This window comes from Trachypithecus francoisi, unplaced genomic scaffold (assembly GCF_009764315.1).
Source record: "Trachypithecus francoisi isolate TF-2019V2 unplaced genomic scaffold, Tfra_2.0 Lachesis_group9, whole genome shotgun sequence".
Taxonomy (NCBI): Eukaryota; Metazoa; Chordata; class Mammalia; order Primates; family Cercopithecidae; genus Trachypithecus; species Trachypithecus francoisi.
Window position 1 is genome coordinate 35,888,602 of NW_022681474.1, and position 20,461 is coordinate 35,909,062.

The 20,461-nt window shown below is 53.7% G+C and overlaps 1 protein-coding gene across 7 annotated transcripts in view; it reads left to right on the forward strand.

Moving 5' to 3' along the window:
- The window catches only part of CDH23 (cadherin related 23), a 423,400-nt gene that overhangs the window by 280,229 nt on the left and 122,710 nt on the right, over positions 1–20,461 (forward strand). For all 7 annotated transcript variants that reach the window (XR_004436645.1, XM_033209267.1, XM_033209271.1 and 4 more), the window contains 6 exons: positions 3,777–3,841; positions 6,424–6,661; positions 8,332–8,437; positions 11,431–11,558; positions 16,353–16,425; positions 18,848–18,964. Coding sequence is in view for 6 of the 7 variants with exons in the window: in XM_033209267.1 (XP_033065158.1) it covers positions 3,777–3,841; positions 6,424–6,661; positions 8,332–8,437; positions 11,431–11,558; positions 16,353–16,425; positions 18,848–18,964 (727 nt within the window). In the remaining variant the exon portion in view is untranslated. The remainder of the gene's footprint in view (positions 1–3,776; positions 3,842–6,423; positions 6,662–8,331; positions 8,438–11,430; positions 11,559–16,352; positions 16,426–18,847; positions 18,965–20,461) is intronic.

A 20,461-nucleotide genomic window follows, 5' to 3' on the forward strand; every position in this document is an offset into this window, starting at 1 on the left:
CACACCCGACAAGGCCCAAGGTCAGTGCTGCTGCCTTCACCCTGACAGGGATAAGGAGCAGCTTTTCATCTAGTTCGGCTTCCTACATTTGAAAAATGAAAGCTCTCCCTCTCCCCCTCACCCAGGCATACATATTTCACATGGTCATTAGGTGGTGGCAGTGAAGAACTCACAAATCTTCCCTGGTCAGCATCGGCAGCCTGGGCGGGCAGTGAGAGGCCCTGGGGACAAGGGTCACCGTGGGAGCCATGGCTGTGCCCAGTTCAACGTGGGCAGGGGAGGGCAAGCCTTGCAAGGGTTGGGGGTGTGAAGCCAGCTTCTGCTCTAAGACAGTCCAGTCCTGTCTCCTGGGGCTCATCACCTAATTTCCTTGGGCCTCAGCGGCTCCAGGCCCCAGGGGGAAGGGGATGGGATGCAGGCACCTCACACATCCTTCCCGTCCTGACAATCCAGAGCAATTTTGTGGGGCACCCAGATATGAAGGGTTCATCGCCAGGTCTCAGGGGCAGCATGCCCCCCATGACCCAGGCCCCTCCCTTTCTGCACACCCCACTTTCTGCTTCTCAGCTGCTGTCCTCTGCCTCCTAGCCTGCTGTCTCTCCTCTACTTCCCTTTCCCTTTTCCTTCTACCATTTGCTTCTCTTCTGTCCCCTTTCTTCTGAGTCCTGCCTTCTTTATCTTCACCCCAGTCTCTCTGCCCCTTCCCTATTTTCTCTGCACCACCCCCTTCTTATTCATTTTTCAGGCATTTAAGAAGCATCTACTGCATGCCAGGCACTGTCTGTGCTGCGCAGTGAGCACCACAGCTGCCTTCTCTGCCCTTGTCCTTCCCCAAACCCTTTTCCTTTGACAAAGGCAAATGATGGGGGCCAAGGAGGTATGGTTTGGTCACACAGTGACCTGGAACTGAGGTCTCCACACCACAGTGACCCCTCGCCAAGGGGCTCAATGGCATGGCAGTCAGATCTTCCCGAGACCAAGCTGCAGTTATAACAGTCCAACAAGACCATGCATTGATGACCATGATTGTCAGTGGAACCTGGGGGTGGGAAGGGCTCTGGGATTCCTCCCGCTCCCCTTCTCCTCCGTCCCTGTAAAGTAAGGATAAATCTGGGGTTGCTTTGGGCAGTGTGGTCTCCTCTTGCCTGGAATAACCAGGCTCCCTTCCTTCTGAGAACAAGCGCCCGTCTTGGCTCAGAGGCAATAACTGATGGAGGGCAAGGGCATGGCTAGATGGCACAGGATTCAAATCCAGCACTGTTCTTTCTCTAGCTGTGAAGCCTTGAGTGAACGATGTACCGTCTCGATGCCTCAGTTTCCCCATCTGTAAGTTGGAGGTGGTGCTGATAATAGTACCTACCTCACAGGGCTGTTGTGAAGGTGAAGGGTTGTAGGTAGAAAGCGTGCAGGAGCCAGCAGTGGCTGCTGTTGTCGTGAGGAATGGTGCAGGCAGTGGGAGAGGCCCCGTCTGGGAGCCAGTCCTGGGTTGGAGGGTGGTGACATGGCTCAGTGCCTTCCTTTCACTTGTTCAGCACACACCCCCTTAGAACCTGTGAGGAGCTCTGAGCCTGGGTGGGATGGTGGTGGGGACAGAGGTCTGCACAGTCTGTAGGAGCGTAAGCTGTGGGGATATTGAATGGAAATCCGGCACAAGAGGCAGTCCTATACAAGCTGGCAGCCCAGAGCCCCCAGAAATGGCATCTTTCTGTATAGCCAAGTTTGCTGGATAACTAAGATCTTAACCCTTGGGTATAAACTTTTTTCATTTCATTCATTTGCGATAGAAATATATTTTTCACTTATCTGCCTTCCTGAACTGAATATACTAAACACAAATTAGCTTTTCCTTGAAAATTCAGGCTTATCATAAAGAACATAGAATTTACTGGATTTCATAGAATCCAGGAACTTTAAAAGGAACCTCAAAAAATATTGAGCACAAAGGGATCAAAACATATTTTTAGCCTTGAGGGCTTTATCCACTTACAATCTTACAGAGATACCTTAAATACAAAACAGATGCAAGTGGACCCCAAAGTCAGTCTGAGGCCTTTCCCTACGGGCATCTGGTGGCAGGCAGCAGTTTGCCCAGCTCTAGGGCAGTGGCCTGGGAAGAGAGCAGAGGTCACATCTAGAACAGCACTTTGCATAGATTATGTGTTTCATAAGTAACTACTGAATGAACAAATGACGTCATTTAGCCTGCACTGTGGATTAGAACCATGTCAGGGACAATATAGAAGCCAATGTTCCCAGCCACAAAGCCAAACCCCTACTAGAACTTCAGGTCGGGGGAGATGGAGGAGGGCCTCACTGGGATGGCCACAGAGAATGAACACCAGGTGGGGGTGGAGAGGCCAGTTTCTGTCCCACTCAGCTTCTGACCTGCTCCTAAGCCAGACTGGCAGCAGGCTTTCACCAGGCCTCATTGAGGTCTGAGCCTCCATTGTGTGACCTGTGAGACAGATGGAAATGTTTGTCTCCCTACCACATGGACAGCTGTGAGGGGAAAACGAAGCCATAGTAAACCTGGATGTTCTTTGAAAATGTAAAAGGTATGACAGCCATGCAGGCTGCCACCATCATTGTCCTTGTCATCAGCATGAGGCTGGCCTCTCTCCTGTCTATCTCTTTTGACCATAAGTGATGCCAGCCTGGACCAGCCCAGTCAAAGGAAGTCTCAATTAGCCAGGCACAGAGGCTGATCCCCGTAGTCCCAGCTACTCAGGAGGCCACAGTGGGAGGATCCCTTGAGCCCAGCAGTTGGAGGCCAACTTGGGCAACATAGAGAGACCCATTTCTAAAAAAAAAAAAGAAAAAAGAAAAAAGAAAAAAAAGAGAGAGAGAGAGCGATCTCAGTGAACTCACAAACCAAATCAAGGGTGCGGAAGGGATGTCAGATCAGATTCAGGATTCTAAGACTACCAGAATTTGGCCTTCTCTTCTCCTAGCTCTCCTGAGGTCTGGGTGCATCTTCATCCTCCCCAAACGTGCAGCAGCTCTCAGTTCATGACTCCCCTGCCTAACTCTCTGAGGAAAGCTTTTATCCCCAGCAACGCAATAGGAAGAGTCCCCAGAGGATTCTGATGGACCCAGCTGTGGTCAAGGGCCATTCCCAGGCCAGTCCCTGTGGTCAGGGACAGGCAGGCAGTTCCCAGTCAGGCCTTTTGTGCAAGCAGAGAGAGGAGCCAGAGGAGACGGGTGGAGAGGGTGGCAGAGTGTTTCTAAAAGTGAAGGCCACTGGGCAGATAGGTCTGCCCTATGCATGCAATGGATTTGAAAGAATTTCCAGGGTCAAAGAAGGGAGGGACCAGAGGGTTTCCCCCAATAGCTAGCACATCTGACTTGGAGGCTTTAAGGACTGTGGGAGAAAAACCAGAAGAACCCACCAGATGGCTGACACCCACCTTCGTTTGTGATACTGTCAAAACCACAGGCTGTGATCCCAGGCCACGGGTCCACGGTCTCTCTCCCAAGCGCTCGGAGCATCTGCAGAGAAGAGACTTGCCCCGCCTGGAGGGGGCATGAGCCCCCATGAGGCCAGGAGGGGTGGCTTCACTCAGTTACAGATGCCTGGGAGACCAGTCCTGTAGAACTGCGCCTTCCAATATAAATTTAAACAGCCAGTAGCGGCCTGTGGCATCCTTACTGAATAGCATGGTTCTAGAAAATTCCACCTGGGCCAAAGGAGACATGCGAGAGGAATACGGATTTCCTGTGGACCTGAAACCTCAGCTGGGCCTGGCAGTAATGACTTCTTGTTCTCACCGTTGCAGGCAACAGACAATGATGCAGGCACCTTTGGGGAAGTCAACTATTTCTTCAGTGATGACCCGGACAGGTGAGACTCTGCCCACAGTCCCTCAGGTCCCTCCGCATTGGTCCTTGGCCCTCCCCAGACTCATGAGATCCGGGAACTTTTCAGTGCCCAGGGAGGGAGGTGCTGGGCCCTGTGGCTAGAGCACTGGACTGGAAGTTGGAGCCCATGGGCACTGTGGCTGATTTGACCCTGATTGTGGCACAGCCTTGGTCAAGTCTCCTCAACTCTCTGAGGCACAGCTTATCTGACCCTCAAAAGATAGCCTTTAGCTTTGGGAATGGATCCATTGTGTCTCTGAGAGGCTTTGAAGTACTAGCGACTGCCTACCACCATCACCACCATCACCACCACCACCACCGCTGCCGCCGCCGCCGCCGCCGCCAGCCGCAGCAACTACGTGTCAGGCTCATCAAGGCCAAGGGCTTCACACGCATTGTCTCATGTCATCCTCTCAGTGAAATGACAGAGGAACTCAGTGCTAGGCACTTTTATCATCCCCACTTTACAGGTGAGGAAAGTGCAACACAGAGAGGCTAAGTCACTTGTCCAAAGTCACACAGCTGTAAGTGCCATGGTCAGGCTTCTGCATGTGACCTTCACCACTAGGCTACACAGCCTGCCCCAGGAGGGCTCTCAATGTGCAGCAGCCCATAGGCGGGTTATTCGCCTCCCTGCCTGACACATGCCAGCCTTGCCCCATCACTCCTCATGGTAACATGGTCCAGGCTTGGTTTTGGGCCTTGTCTTCAATTAATCCAAGCCAAAGGGCAGCCTTCTCACTTTTTTTTTGGTTTGTTTGTTTTTGAAACAGAGCCTCGCTCTGTTGCCCAGACTGGAGTTTTATGGCACAATCTTGGCTCACTGCAACCTCCGCCTCCTAGGTTCGAGCAATTCTCCTGCCTCAGCCTCCTGAGTAGCTGGGATTACAGGCACCCACCACCACACCTGGCTAATTTTTGTATTTTTAGTAGAGATGGGATTTCACCATGTTGGCCAGGCTGGTCTCGAACTCCTGACCTCAGGTGATCCACCCACCTCGGCCTCCCAAGTGCTGGGATTACAGGCATGAGCCACTGCGCCCAGCCCCCTCTCACTTTTAACATGCTCAAAGGCCACGTGTCTGATGCATTGGGAAGCCCAGTGGAATGAGTGAGGTGGTGGGTGTCAACTTGAATGACTGACCCCGACTATCTGTGAGAAGGATCAAGAAAAGATAGGGAAGGAGCTGGATGCAGTGGCTCATGCCTGTAATCCCAGCAGTTTGGGAGGCCAAGGCGGGTGGATTACCTGAGGTCAGGAGTTCAAGACCAGCCTGGCCAACATGATGAAACCCTATCTCTACTAAAAATACAAAAATTAGCTGGGCGTGGTGGCAGGTGCCTGTAGTCCCAGCTACTTGGGAGGCTGAGGCAGGAGACTGGTTTGAACCTAGGAGGCAGAGGTTGCAATGAGCTGAGATTGCACCACTGTGCTCCAGCCTGGGTGACAGAGTGAAACCCTGTCTCAAAAAAGAAGAGACAAGGAGACTGTTAGGGGCATCTGGCCATTCTCTGTCACTCAGTGATGGGGGCCTCAAATGGGAGGAAGGCACCAACACGGCTAAGTGCACAGGGAACCCTTTCCCCAGGGGACCCATGTTCATGTAGCCTTATCCTGGTCATCTTGGGTGGTCTCACCTCTTCCCGTCTTCTGGGCCTGAAACTTTCCTCACTCCGAGCCAGAACCTTCCAGGCTTGGTGGTTGGCAGTTGTGGTCAGAGCACACAGATGTCAACTGACGTCTCAGATGAGGCTCCTGAGGGGACATTTGGAGGACGTAGTTGGAGGGGTTGTCTTGCCGTAGCGTTCTTTTTTTTTTTTTTTTTTTTTTTTGAGACGGAGTCTCGCTCTGTTGCCCAGGCTGGAGTGCAGTGGCCAGATCTCAGCTCACTGCAAGCTCTGCCTCCTGGGTTCACGCCATTCTCCTGCCTCAGCCTCCTGAGTAGCTGGGACTACAGGCGCCCGCCACCTCGCCCAGCTAGTTTTTTGTATATTTTAGTAGAGACGGGGTTTCACCATGTTAGCCAGGATGGTCTCCATCTCCTGACCTCGTGATCCGCCCGTCTCGGCCTCCCAAAGTGCTGGGATTACAGGCTTGAGCCACCGCGCCCGGCCCTTGCCGTACCTTTCTACTACCCAGGAGGTGTCTACCAACCTCCCGCTCAAGGCTCATCTCCTCAAAGTCAAGGGGCAGCTCCCAAAAGAGGACCAACCACCCTGCCCTTCACCAGCTGCTTTCTGCCCATTCCTAGCATGCTGGTGCATCTAAATTTCTGCAATAGGTAGGAACTCCTGTTCACAGCAGGAGGGTTGTTCTGCCTGGTTTCCTCCTTGCTTAAATCAGGCGACTCCTCCTGCCCACCTCGTGTGATCCTGATCCCTGCCCCCACCCACTGCCTTTAGAAATAGCAGCTCTTCTCAGGGCAAGTGAAAGGGAAGGCAGATTTCAGACTTCATTTATTTCTGTTTGTCACTCTGGGCAAAGACAGGCTGGGAAATGCCGGCCCTATCAAGCCTGTTTTAAACCACGGTGTTCCCTCCCTCCATCCTCCCGGCCTGGCACAGGTTCTCGCTGGACAGGGACACGGGACTCATCATGCTGATTGCCAGGCTGGACTATGAGCTCATCCAGCGTTTCACCCTGACGATCATTGCCCGGGATGGGGGCGGTGAGGAGACCACAGGCCGGGTCAGGATCAATGTGTTGGATGTCAACGACAACGTGCCCACCTTCCAGAAAGATGCTTATGTGGGTGCTCTGCGGGAGAACGAGCCTTCTGTCACACAGCTGGTGCGGCTCCGGGTAAGGTGCCAGGGAGCCCTACACTCCTGCCATTCATCTTACCCTTCCCCCTGTACTTGCTTGCTTGCTTCTTTTTTGTTTTTTGTTGTTTTGAGACAGGGTCTCACTCTTTCACCCAGGCTGGAGTGCAGTGGTACAATCAGAGTTCATTGCAGCCCCAAACTCCTGGGCTCAAGCAATCCTCCTGTCTCTGCCTCCTTAGCAGCTGGGACTACAGGCTTGAGCCACCGTGCCTAGCCTGTGCTTTCTTCTTGACCAACCCCTCGGGAACCCACTGCAAGAGGGGCTGACCTCCCATCCACAAAGAATGCTGCACAGATTTGAGAGTCCAATTCTGGGTCTGTGTTGGGCCTTCTGTGAGCAACACCTCATGTCCTTGGTACCAAGTGGGGCTTTATATGTCTCAGCTTAAATATTAGGTCAGAATTAGCAAAAGATCCCCCTCCCCACCCATCCGCCACCATCTCCCTTAGCAAGGGCATTGAGTGGGGAGCACTTCCTTGTGTCAGGACCCCCTCCAAGCCCTTTAATGACTGACTAGAATCAGGAAGTGCTGCAGCTGGAAGGAGCTACAGAGACCATGGAGTGCAACCCCATTTTACAGAAGGGGAACCCGGAGGGGAGACGCTTGCCCATGAAGACATAGTTAGTACAGTATCAGAGCCAGGTCTAGTCCTGGAATGCTGTTCTCCAAGTGCTTCCTGCAACAAGTCCCCACTCGGCTTCAGTGACCTTTAACCAGAGACTTTTAAATGTCCCCCCTTCCCCATGCTGCCTACCCAAAGGGATGGGACCCAGAGCCTCCATTTGGAGCTTATTTTCGAAGCAGGCAGGGATGAAGGCAAGGCTGGAAGGGTGGGCACAGGGGATACCTAGAAGAACAGACCATGTGCCCGTCCAGCCTGGCCATGGCCCCCCATACAACCCTGTCCTGCCGCGCCCTCCCTGCTCAGCTCCAGGTATACCCCAAGTGATGGGGACCACTGGAGGCTCTAGAGTGAGGGACGACCTGGAAAGAAGCTCAGAGAAGACAGTCAAGGGGAAGAGGGATCCCTGGCCCCACTCCAGGTGCCTTCTTTTCTCCTTGCTTTCCTGTAATATGCATGGATTAGACACCCACTGTGGCCAAACGCTGGGCTGGCCTGTAGGTATGCAGCAGCAATCAAGAAACAAGGTTCCTGCTCCCATGAAACTGATGGTCTAAGCGAGGGAGGCAGAAATTAGATAAGAAATTACCACTGGGTGTAAGGGGACCAATGAGATAAGGGGACCCAAGGGCCCTAACCGGGTCCAGGAGTCAGGGAGGGCGTCTGCAGGTGGGGGTGTTCCAGCTGGGGTTGGGGGTGGGAAGTAATTGTGTCTCAGCCTCTGGGAAGGCCAGGCCTCCGCATTCTTCCTGGCATCCTACCTTCCCTCTAGATTCCCCAGGCTGCCTCCACAGGCAGCACATGGAGGGGAGCAGGGCGTCTGCTGGGAGCCAGAGTGTGGCCTCTAGTTGAAGCACAAGGGGTGCCTCCTGGGGTCCTGGGCCAGGACAAGACCCAAGGCTGGATCACCCAAAAAAGGAGCTGTCAGCAGGGTCAGCCTTCCCCTCCCTCCCAGCTGCCCATCCTCTTTTGGTCCCCAGCCTCCTGCAGGCTCACGGCTCTTGTCTGCCCGCTTCCTTCCAGGCAACAGATGAAGACTCCCCTCCCAACAACCAGATCACCTACAGTATTGTCAGTGCGTCTGCCTTTGGCAGCTACTTTGACATCAGCCTGTACGAGGGCTATGGAGGTAGGTGTGGGGCAGAACTCGGGGCCCAGCCAGGAGGAGGGCTGGGGGGCTCTCTGCACTCACACCTCCCTTGTGCGGGTGGGGCGGGCACCCCGTGTCTCCCTGACACCCTGGGCTACTCAGGAAGCTGCCCTGAGCACCTAGGGCTGGAGTGGGATGTGGCCTGAGTCGCCCTTCCATAGGATCAACATCTGTGTCTCTCATCAGCGGGATCTCTCTCTGGTTCTCAGGCCATGGCCAGCCCTGCAATCGAGCCAGAAGTGTGATGGTAACAGAATCTCTGGGGCTCTCTGTTTCTTACCAAGGCTGCGGGCAGGTTCGTGGGATGGAAGCTGGTTAGCCAAGCCTCCCTACCCTTTAGGCAGCCCTGTGGGGCCAGGCACTCTGCACCATGCCCTGCTGCCTACTGTGGTTCCCCATCCCTGGAGCCCTGGCAGGAAATAGCAGCAGCAACCTCAAGCTCCAAGATCCCAAGAGAGACTACTTTGTTTTTCAGACGAGGCAGCTAAGGCCCAGAGACGGAGCAACTTGCCTGAGCTCACCCAGCAAAGCTGCTGAGCTTGGCACCAAGTCCCTGTGTGGTCTGGCCCTTGGTTGCCTTGCGAGCCTCAACTCTCAGCAGCCCTTGCCCCACCAGAGTCCAGCCTCTTCGAACACTTGGACACTTGTCTCCCCTTACTGGTGTTCACTCCCATGTCTTTGCAAAGTGTGTTCCTTTTGACAGGAAAGTGCTACCTCCTTGCCCCTTGGTCCTGCCTCCCTTTGGCTGTCCAGTGTGTAGCCCCTGGCTAGCTTTAAGGGCTCATTTAACACTTCCTCCTCTGGGAAGCTTCTCTGATTCCTGGAGCCAGGGTTAGGTGCCCCCAGGGCAGAAGGGATCGATGTGCATTGAATGACTCTGGGTCCAGTGCTCACTCCTCCCACTGCCCCACAGTTAGTTCAGAGAAATGCCATTGTAGAAATTGTGGTTCTGACCAGCAAGGTGGCTCAGGCCTGTAATCCCAGCAGTTTGGGAGGCTGAGGCCAGTAGATCAATTGAGGTCAGGAGTTCGAGACCAGACTGGCCAACATGGCGAAACCCTGTCTCTACTAAAAATACAAAACTTGGCCAGGCGTGGTGGTGTGCACCTGTAATCCCAGCTACTTGGGAGGCTGAGGCAGGAGAATCACTTGAACCTGGGAGGCAGAGGGTGCAGTGAACCCAGGTCGCGCCACTGCACTCCAGCCTGGTGACAGACTGAGACTCCATCTCAAAAAAAAAAAAAAAAAAAAAACAAAGAAAACAAATTGCATTCTTTATGAAATCTACATCCATCTCTTTCTTTCTTTCTTTCTTTCTTTCTTTCTTTCTTTCTGTTTCTTTTTTTTTTTTTTTTTTTTGACAGCGTTTTACTCTGTCACCCCAGGTGGGAGTGCAATGGCTCTATCTCGGCTCATTGCAACCTCCGCCTCTGCCTCCTGGGTTTGTATGATTCTCCTGCCTCAGCCTCCAGAGTAGCTGGGATTACAGGCGTGCCACCACACCCAGCTAATTTTTGTATTTTTAGTAGAGATGGGATTTTGCTAATGCTGGCCAGGCTGGTCTTGAACTCCTGACCTCAAGCCATCTGGCCGCCTCAGCCTCCCAAAGTGCTGGAATTACAGGTGTGAGCCACCGTGCCCAGCCCATCCCTCTTTCAAAAACTTAAAAGTTCCATGCTTCTGCCTGCCCCATACCTCATCCTCCTCTCAAGTAGAAGAATCCCCCTTAGATTTTATATTACCAAAGCAATAATCTTGTTTCCCTTTTCCAAATAGAAAGTTGTAATTTAATATTGTTGTAATGCCTTCTAAGACCTCCCATGCCCCCCACTCCCAAGCCAATATGCCTTCCCTCCCCAATTGAGAATCAATGGCTTAGCACAAACAAGTACTAATGGAGAGACTTCAGCCATGTGCAGTGGTGGGGATATTTCAGGGCAGAGGCATCTATCTTAGCTCCCTGCAGATCCTGCCTCTCAGCCTGGGTCTGCCTTTGGCATTAGGGTTCTTCACCCACCTCTAAACAGACTTCTGTTGAAGGTAAGGTCTGCAGCACCTAACCCTGAGTACCTCCCCATAGGGTCTAAACAGTGCCCAGAGTAGGTGACTGGATGGGCATGAAGAACCCATAGCATAAAGTGGGGAGGAAATGGAGGGAAGAGAAGAGAGAGAGAGACGCCAGGGGCAGTTGGCTCACGCCTGTAATCATAGCACTTGGGGAGGCCAAGGCGGGAGGATTGCTTGAAGCAGAAGTTCGAGACCAGCCTAGGCAACACAGCCAGACTCTGCTTCTGCAAAGAAAACTTCATAAATAAAAATAAATGAAGGAGAAGGGAGGGAAGAAGATTAGAGAAATAGGGCTAGAGGAGACCGAGGAGGGTCCTGCCTTCTGCACCCCACTGCCTGGTCCTCCCTGGCATCCCCAATGCTGGGCAACACCTGGGGAACTCTGTGCTTACCTGGAGAGAGGAGTAGTGACAGGGAGGGCTACAGGGCCTGAGGCATGACCCTGTCCTCCGAGCAGCTTCCAGACTGATGAGGGAGAATCCATCAAGTGCCGGATGAGTGAGTGAGACAGACAGACAGACAAGCAGGCAGGAGTGCCTACTAAGAAAGAGCCTGGGCTCTGGATTCAGCCAAACCTGGGCTCATCTCCCCACTCTATTAAGTTGAGAGCTGTGTGACCTTGGGCAAGTTACTGAACGTCTCTGAGCGTGGTTTCTTCATCTGTAAAAAGGGGGCTTACATTACCACCAAACCGGCTATCACCTCATGGGCTCCACACAGGGTCTGACACACTTTAGGCAGTCAGGAAACCTCAGTCGAGATGGTGAGGCTCCAGGTGTTCAGAAAACAAGCCAGAGCTGGCCCGGGCCATGCCAGCCATACCTTCTTTGCCCAAAGGGGACCCTGGCTGGACGGGCATCTCAAGTCTGCTTACAGAGGGATCTGGCCTGTTCCTGTCATTTCAGTGATCAGCGTCAGTCGCCCCCTGGATTATGAACAGATATCCAATGGGCTGATTTATCTGACAGTCATGGCCAAGGATGCAGGCAACCCCCCTCTCAACAGCACCGTCCCTGTCACCATCGAGGTATTTGTAAGTACCCAGGGCCACTGGCCTTGCCCTTCCAGGAGCTGGGAGTCAGGTGAGGAGGAAATGTTGTGGGCTTCCTTCATTTATGGCTGCGTTCTGTGAAGAACAGGAGAATTACTGGAAGGTCATCTTCTCCCTTCGCTCTCTCTCCCTATCCCACTCTTCTTTTTTTTCTTCCCTTTTCCACTCCTCTGAAGATCTAAAGGGGTCTGAAACCAAGCCACAGTTTGTCTGACATGAATATCAAGCACACCTTAGTGCTTTCTGTGTCTGAAATGATCAGTTGCTGAATCCATCTCCACACGGGTTCATTTGCCCCATGCCACACCGGGATGCAGAGTGTGGTACGGCAGTAGGACCAGTGGCCCCTCCGCATGGAGACCTCCCCGCACACACCTGTGCATGCACTGCCTGCCCCTCCCCATCTGTGGGAGACAGCGAATGCGTGTAGATGGAAGAGTTAGTGCATTATCGGCTCCGGGAGGATTAGATCAGATTGTCAGGTTCGGAGATGCGCTGTGATTTGACATAAGCTCAGGAAAATCTCCCCCTGGAGCAGGCATGCTGGAGAGCCTTCCTGTCACAGCCAGCTTCACCAGCAGCCTCTGCCACTGCCCCACACTGGGCCTTAACAAGCTCTTTCTTCTCAACCTGAGGCTGAAGCTCCAGGGCCAGCTCCCAAGTGGAAAGGCCCTTGTCTGGGCCAGGGCCCCTATTTGCTTGCTGAATAGGATGGAGCTGGAATGATGGGAAAGTCAATGTGATGCCTGACGGGGGAGCCTCCCAGATGGCCACGTGGGAGCAGAATTTAGGGGTGACCAGGAGAGTGAGGCTGTACAGAACCAGGATAGCAAAGGGAAGGGCAGAGAGTTGGGACCTTGCTTCTGGAGTCCTTATGCCTGGCACCTCAGGCTTCAGGGAGTGTCCGGGGAAGGAGGACAGGGACCAGGAGATCTTCAGAAGCCTTAAAACTGGCCTGGGCCAGGCGCAGTGGCTCATGCCTGTAATCCCAGTACTTTGGGAGGCTAAGGTGATCACAAGGACAGGAGTTCGAGACTAGCCTGGCCAACATGGTGAAACTCCGTCTCTACTAAAAATACAAAAATTAGACGGATGTGGTGGCGGGTGCCTGTCATCCCAGTTACTCAAGGAGGCTGAGGCAGGAGAATCATTTGAACCCTGGAGGCAGAGGTTGCAGTGAGCCGAGATCGCGCCATTGCACTCCAGCCTGGGCAACAAGAGCAAAACTCCATCTCAAGGAAATAAAAAAACAAAAACCAAAACCACCTGACTCACACCTGTAACCTCCCACCTAGAAACACCGAGGGTAGGGAACAAGAATGCGTCCCCTGGCAGTCATGACCATGGGCTGGCACTCTTTACCCCATGGCCCGACCCTGACCACATCACCCAAACCTGGCCTTAGTTTCCCAGACTTGACCACAGCCCCCAAGCCTCCTCTAATTCCTGCTACAGTCACAACCCTGACCAACCTACCCGTTGCTTTCAACCAGCCAGATGCTGCTCTGCACAATGAGGCAGTGAATTCTTACTGGGCCCCCAGTAGGACAAGAAGGTGAATGTGTATCCTGCTCCACTCCCCAAGAAGACACCAAGTGGAAAGAGGGGTGTGGCTGTGGAGGCATATGGGTCTGAAACCTGGCATATGGGTCTGCTACCCTCTTGCTGTGTGACCTGGGTCTCTGAAACAACATCCTCATCTGCAAAATGGGGATAATTGCGGTACCTGCCTCATGATATTTTTGTGAGGATGAAATGGGATTGTGCAGGTGGCACCTGGCACCTGGAATGTTGGCTGTCATTACAGCCAATAAGACAGCCATGCATAACAGCAGCCACACCCATGCCTCAGCTTGTCACTAGTGCAAATGGGAGTTCCCATGAGTGGGCTGAGGCAGAGAGGGAGCTGTTCAGGCTTTGGGGAGTGGATGCTAGAGAGGGTAAGAGTAAGGGAGGTCTAGGGAAATAAGTTAAAGTGTTCCGGCTAGCCCGGGGCTGGACAGGCCTAAGTAGCCAAATGGAAATTAAACTTTGCTGAGCTCCAGCAATGTGCCAGGTCCCTCCACATGACCCAGTCCCTTTCAGTCCCACTTTACAGATGGGGAGGCTGAGGCTCCAGGAGGACCCAGGGTCACCAGTGCCTTTCTTCACCTTTCTTCCTTACTGGCAGAGCTGGGACTTGAACCCTGACCTGAATGACTCCCATGTTGACATTCTTTCCACCACAGCCACAGGCCTGGAAACTTGGTCATCCCTATCCACATATGACTGAGACCAGAGCTTCTCAAAGTTCCCTGGGCCCTAGAATTCCCTGGGGATTTCATGAAAAGGCAGATTCCTATTTAGTGGGTCTGAGGCAGGGCTAGGATTCTGTGTGTCCTCCCAGCTCCCAGGTGATGTGGATGCTTCTGGTCAGGGGACCACACTTTGAGGAGCAAGGCCTTCAGAGACCCACCCTCATGAGATTTTGAAACCCGAGCTCTGCCCCAAACCCCAGACCTGTCCCAACCTGTAGCTCAGCTAAGGCAGGGATCAAAGCATCTCGTTGTGCCTCAGCCCCCCTCAAAGGGACCAGAGCACGCAGAGAGAGGAAGGCGAAGGGACTGAACTCCCTTTTTGCCCCTGCAAGCAAAAGTGTGATCCGCAGCCTCCCTCCTTGAGACCACAGAGGAGGTGGGTGGGGGTAAGAATCCACCTCACTTTGCACTTGGCAAGCCAGGGTGTGCCTTGGCATGGAACTACAGTGGCCTAGTAGAAGGGACCCCATTTTCAAATTCCCTCAAAGGCATCCCAGGGACCAGCAGGGGCCCTGCACTTCCCTTCGGAGTCCACCCTAACCCTGGGGCAGCCGGAGAGTCTGGCAACAAAGACAGGTGCCACCTTGCTGTGAGTGAACATTGTCTCTCAAGCAGGGCCTCTGGATGGCACAGTCACTTGTGTCTGAGGACCACACTTGAAAAGGTCACCGCCTTCAGGCTGATTTTGCATGTGGCTGGTTTTTAAGTAGCTGTCACTCGACTAAGCGGCCTCCTCCCTCCACAAAAAGGATTTTCTCCCAACTGGAATTTAAAAACCCACAGCAATGAAGTCGTGGATGGCAGCATTTCCTGCACAGGTTGGGGGTGAGGGGCAGGCAGATGGAAACCACAGGGCTCCAGGAGGAGGAGGGGCCGGAGGGGCCAGGTGATTCTTTTTCATCCACTGCTTGTTGGTTTTTAATAAAGAAGTCAAACTCGGTTTGTAGATTTCCCATTAGGGGACAATAAGCTTTTGTAGAGCGAGCCGCTGAATTAGAACTAATAGCAAATGCAGCGCCAAGATCCAGGGAAATATCACCGCTAATAAGTTTCTGCCTCACGCTCTGTCACTGACATTCTCCGCACCGTTTCGTGCAGCCAGGCAGAAGCTTAAATGTATAAGTACATGGGGCACTCACACCCGCACCAGGGACGGGGAAGATGCCCAGGCATGCAGCTGGGGCACTGGACATCAGGGGAATCCTGAGACTACTGGGTATCTGGGGAGACGGGCAGGTCAGCGTGATCCAGGGTGCCATCCAGAGCCAAGGGGCAGATTGGAGAAAGAGAGGATCACTCCTTTCTGGGCACCCACAATCTTAGCAGGCTGAGATTCTCTGATGTCCCAAGGGGTGTGCAGCCAGATAGCATGCCCCCATCCTTCATGGCTGCTCCATCAGCAGGGACTCCAGCAAAGGGGGCTTCGTACAGGATCCTTTCCCTCTAAGAGCCCTCAGTTCCACGAGAAGCCAGGCCCTGTCATGGAACTCCTATTTGCACTAGCAAACAAACAGGAACTGCCGAAGACTGTAGCATAAAGACTGCCCAACAGTGCTGGGACTCAGCCTGACTCCTGAGCTCTGCACTGGACTCTTGGGAAAGGGGAGAAGGTCATGAGTCAAGTGGGCTGGGGAGGCTTCCTCCAAGAAGGAAGCAGGGAGGAATTCTTGTTGGGGGATTGCAATTATTGTCCAGTGAGGATAAGAGTATTAAAGGGCAGGAAAGCCTCTTCTAATTGAAGAGGAAGGGCCGCAGTGTGGAGGAGTTGGGTGATGCGTAGGAGGAGGCAGAAGCTGCCCACCCCACCCTGCCAGGCTCAGCCCCGCAGCCAAACACCGTCCTCTGGCCACTGGCAAAGGCTGGGCTAGAAGAGCTATTGCTTTAGAACTGACAGGGGTGGGGCTCTGGGCCAGAGGTGGCCCAGGGGCTGGAAGAGTCGTTGTTCTTGTGTGCAAGGAGGAGTCTAGCTGTACCTGCCAGCAGCCAGCCCAGGGCCAGAGTTTGGGCTCTGGGAACCCCCTGACCCTGACCTGCCCCCGCATACTTCAGTATCTTTGGGTAGAGTCTTAGAAGCTTTTGTCATCATCCTGGTAGACCTACATAGGGGTCCAAGTGGGCATTCTCAGCATGGGAGCTGGGGGTGTGAGTGCTGGAGTGAGCTTGGGGCTCAGCTGGAGGACCAGTGGGGAGGCTGGGGAGCTGGCAGCTGTTGGCAGTCCTAGCTGCTGCCGGCACACTCCCTCTCCCTGGGCCTCCCCATCCCTTCCTGAGGCCTACATGTTTCCCCAGGGCTGGTCCTACCTCCTAGAACTGTAGCCTGCCTGACTCCCTGTGACACCTCACCTGGCTCTGGTTATACGGAGAGTCCAGAGCTCTTTAGTGCCAGCCTGGCCTAGCCTAACTCCTTGGTGCCCACCTTAGACATCCGGTCAGCCCACCTGCCTCCCTGGCTCCTGCAACCTGTCTGTTTTCCTTCCAGGATGAGAATGACAACCCTCCCACCTTCAGCAAGCCCGCCTACTTCGTCTCCGTGGTGGAGAACATCATGGCAGGTACAGGCTCAGGTCGGGGGGTGGGGAGCACATGAAGGTAGTCAGCCAGCAGTCACGGCACCCAGGATGTACAGACCCCGGCTCTGCACACAAATTCTGAGAGGTCCATGGCCTTCTCTTTCCCCGGCCAAGCTCCTTGACAAATCGGGGAGCCTTTGGAGACATCTAGTTACCTGCCAGCTAACAGCTAATTACAGAGCACCTACTATGTGCAGGTGCTGTGCTGGGCACTTGGTTCATGCTCTCCTTTAACTATAGTCTAGTGGAGAAAGAATAATGATCCATGATTAATTAAGCAGTCTTGATTAAACAGTCCCAAGTGTGCAGAGGGCTCTGAGACTACAGCACTGCGAGGCAGGTCCCAGGGGCCGTGATTTCAGACAAGTGGCCTTAACAGCATGGCGTGTGTTCCTATGTGAGGATGCGATTGAGAGGCTAATCTCTGGGCCAGGCTCAGGTTGCAGGGCTCACTTGCAGACCCAGCACCACCAGCTCTACACTCAGGTTCCAAGGGATCTGTTCTGCCCTCAGGGCAGGCTGGCAGCTTCGCCCTTACCCTCAGAGCAAATGATCCCAGCAAGGAAAACACCCATGTCGGGAACTGCTGCAGTGGCTGAAGGAGATGGGAAGGCTGGAGTCAAGGACAATAGAGTCAGAGATGCTGGAGTCATGGATGGTGGAGTCAGGGACATTGGAGTTAGAGACACTGGAGTCAGGGATGGTAGAGCCAGGGATGGTGGAGTCAGGGATGGTGGAGCCAGGGGTGGTGGAGTCAGAGGTGGTGGAGCCATGGGTGGTGGAGTCAGGGATGGTGGAGTCAGGGATGGTAGAGCCAGGGATGGTGGAGTCAGGGATGGTGGCTCCAGGGGTGGTGGAGTCAGGGCTGGTGGAGCCAGGGATGGTGGAGTCAAGAGTGGTGGAGTCAGGGACAGTGGAGTTAGAGACGCTGGAGTCAGGGATGGTAGAGTCAGGGGATGGTGGAGTCAGGGAATGGTGGAGTCAATGGTGGTGGAGCCAGGAGTGGTGGAGTCAGGGATGGTGGAGTCAGGGGTGGTGGAGTCAGGGATTGTGGAGTCAGGGGATGGTGGAACCAGGGATGGTGGAGCCTGTGGTGGTGGAGCCAGTGATGGTGAAGTCAGGGTTGGTGGAGTCAGGGGTGGTGGAGTAGGGATGGTGGAGTCAGGGATGGTGGAGTCAGAACTAGTCTTCCCTGACACCACAAGCCCTTCTAAAGAGAACCTCTGGGTACCACTCTGGCAGCTGACAATGAGCTGGGTGGGTGCTGGGCTGTACCCAGCCTACCCTTCCTGTCCTAGTCAGGCATCGCCTGGAGAATGTCACTGCTAAAGAGCCACCCCCAGCACTCCCCGCCATCCCTGGGGACTCTGTCAAGGAGAGGCCTTCACTATGGCACTTAGTTCTCTTCGGGGGTATGTTAGGGCTCATGTGCCTGTCCTCCTGCTCAAGGCAGACCTGAGGGTCATATTTGAGGACCCAGGACCACAGGGCCACAATGACCTGCCTGGCCCCTTGCCTCTCGGGACTGCTGATTCATCTGCTGGATGGTCACCACCAGCCCTGCAGCCCAGTGGAGCTCCCTGTGGGGCTCAGCCTGTGGCCTCCATGCTTTATCCCTCAGGATCCCAGCAGCAAACCCACAAGTTAGATGGTATCTTTAGACCCGGTCCCAGGGGAGGAAATGATGCTCAGGCAGGTGAAGGCGCCTGCAGAGGCCCTGCGGGTTCCAGTCTTGGGTGTGGAGATTCCAGGAGCCTGTGTACTGGACCTCCTCACCACTTGGCCAGAGCTGGTAGTTGGGTGGCAGGAGGGGCTGGAGCCAGCAGCCCTGGTGGGCACAGCTTCAGGACAAGCTGCTCTCAGGGTCTGGACAGAGTGGCTGGAAAAGCTGATCCCTTGAGTCAGGATTTCACAGAACTGGAAATAAAGGTGAAGGCCTTAACTGAACCTTAAGGAGAAAATAAAAACCCTCATAAATTCCCCTATGAATGAGATAAAACTAGACTAAAATTGAATATAGTAAATGTAGAATAATTTAATATGGAGCTTCATGTCTTTTGACTCCAAGTAAAAGCTGGCCAATCTGAGTGTATTTAATATGGTGTCCAGCCAGGCAGGGGCAGGGGAGACAGGAAGACACCAGAGGGCCCAGTCCATCCCTAAGCATCTCATGGAGCCGCTTCCCCACCCAGCCCAGCGATCTGGGCTCCAACAACAGTGATTGAGCCGCCCTCATCCCTGGGGTGTCCCAACAGGCAGGCCTCCCACCTCCCTGAGAGCTGGTCACTGGGAGGGTCCCATGTCCTCCTCTTGGGCCAGCGCAAATGCTGCTCCAGGGCTGGGGCCATGAGCTCAGGGGCCCAGGGTGAGCAGCACCCCCTGCCCCCACCTTTTCCCCCTGAAGGAGCCACGGTGCTGTTCTTAAATGCCACGGACCTGGACCGCTCTCGGGAGTACGGCCAGGAGTCCATCATCTACTCCTTGGAAGGCTCTGCCCAGTTTCGGATCAACGCCCGCTCAGGTGAGCCCCCGACCTTGGCCAGGCACCCTGGTCCTCCACACCCTGAGGCTGACTGTCCATACCCGGCCCCAGAACCAGCCTCTGGGTCCGGGTCTCCTTCCTTTCAATTTTGAGCAGGCCAACTTTGAGCACCGGTGTAATCCCTGAAATACTAATTTGAGTGTGATTACTGATCTTACCCAAAAAATCACAATGTGAATTGATCCAGGGAAGGATGTCTTTCAATGGTGAAGAGTTGTGTTATGTTTTAAATGTGTTTCATCTTAAAAACAGCTGGTTAACACATCCCTTTTCAGGAACACCTTTATTAAAGCCTCAGTGTCCCCCTCCCTCAGCTCCTGACCTCATTCTTAAAGCCTGGCTCCTCTTCCTACACAGATGCGTGCCTCAGTTTCCCCAGCTGTAAGATGAGGAAGATCATGTTAGGGCTGCTGTGTGGATTAAATGATGTATAACAGGGAGCACACTTTGAATAGTCCCTGGCACACAATAAGTGCTAAAAATATTACTATCGTTATTCTCTTTTGTTTATTCACCTGTGAGCCCCCTGCCCCAAGGTCCCGGCTCAGCCCATGTAACTCTCTTCTTTCTTCTTCATCTTTCCATGTACATTCCTCAGTTTTCTCTCTTCCTTGAAGCTGGGAGAAAAAGTGGGCAGAAAGAAGCAGCAAGAGACCCAAGCTTTTCAGCCAGACCTGGGGAAGAATCTGGGACCTCTGTACATTCATTCATATGTTCATTCAGAAATTGGGGTGGGGGCTGCTCTGAGCCAGGTGCTGTGCCAGGTGCTGGGGTACAGGAAGGAATAAGACATGGCCCTGACCTCATGATGTTCCCAGTGGGAACGTCAGCTCAGTGGGCATGCAAGGCACCCCACTTCCAATACCCATTTCTGTATGAGTTAAAGGAACTGTTGATGCTAAACAGCTACACCCTATCTCAGTGGCTTGAGACAATAGAAATTGGAATTCGTATAGTCAACCCAGGCAGATGTTGAGTGACAGCCTTCCACATGATGATTCTGGGGCCCAGGCCCCTTCCATGTTGTGGCTCCAAGGTCACTGCTGAAGGGAAAAGAGAGCATGGGTTATCGGACTAGGAGGAGGTTATGGGCCAGGCCCTACCTGGCAGTCACATCCAAGTAATAATTATCCCCTGGAAAGGAAGCAGGGATCTTTGGTGGATACTGGCCATCCCTGCTGCAGGTGGTCAGTGGCCCAGCGGGGCATTAGCTCTTCCTGCTATCCATCCCTCCGCGGTGGAAGTCAGCCTTCAATCCCTTTCTTGTACCCTTTTCCTGGAGGCTTGGGGAGCAGATGGCCAGTTCTGATGGGTACAAACACTGAGGAAGGGGACCCAGGGCTCCCTTCCTCTTTTTCTATCTCTGAGAAAGTGAGGGCCTTCCTCTTTTCTCTCAGGAGCATCCCCCACAGTGAGCCCTCATTCCCAGGGGTCTCAGAGTAATGTCATGAATGAGTATGAACCACATGTCCAGCA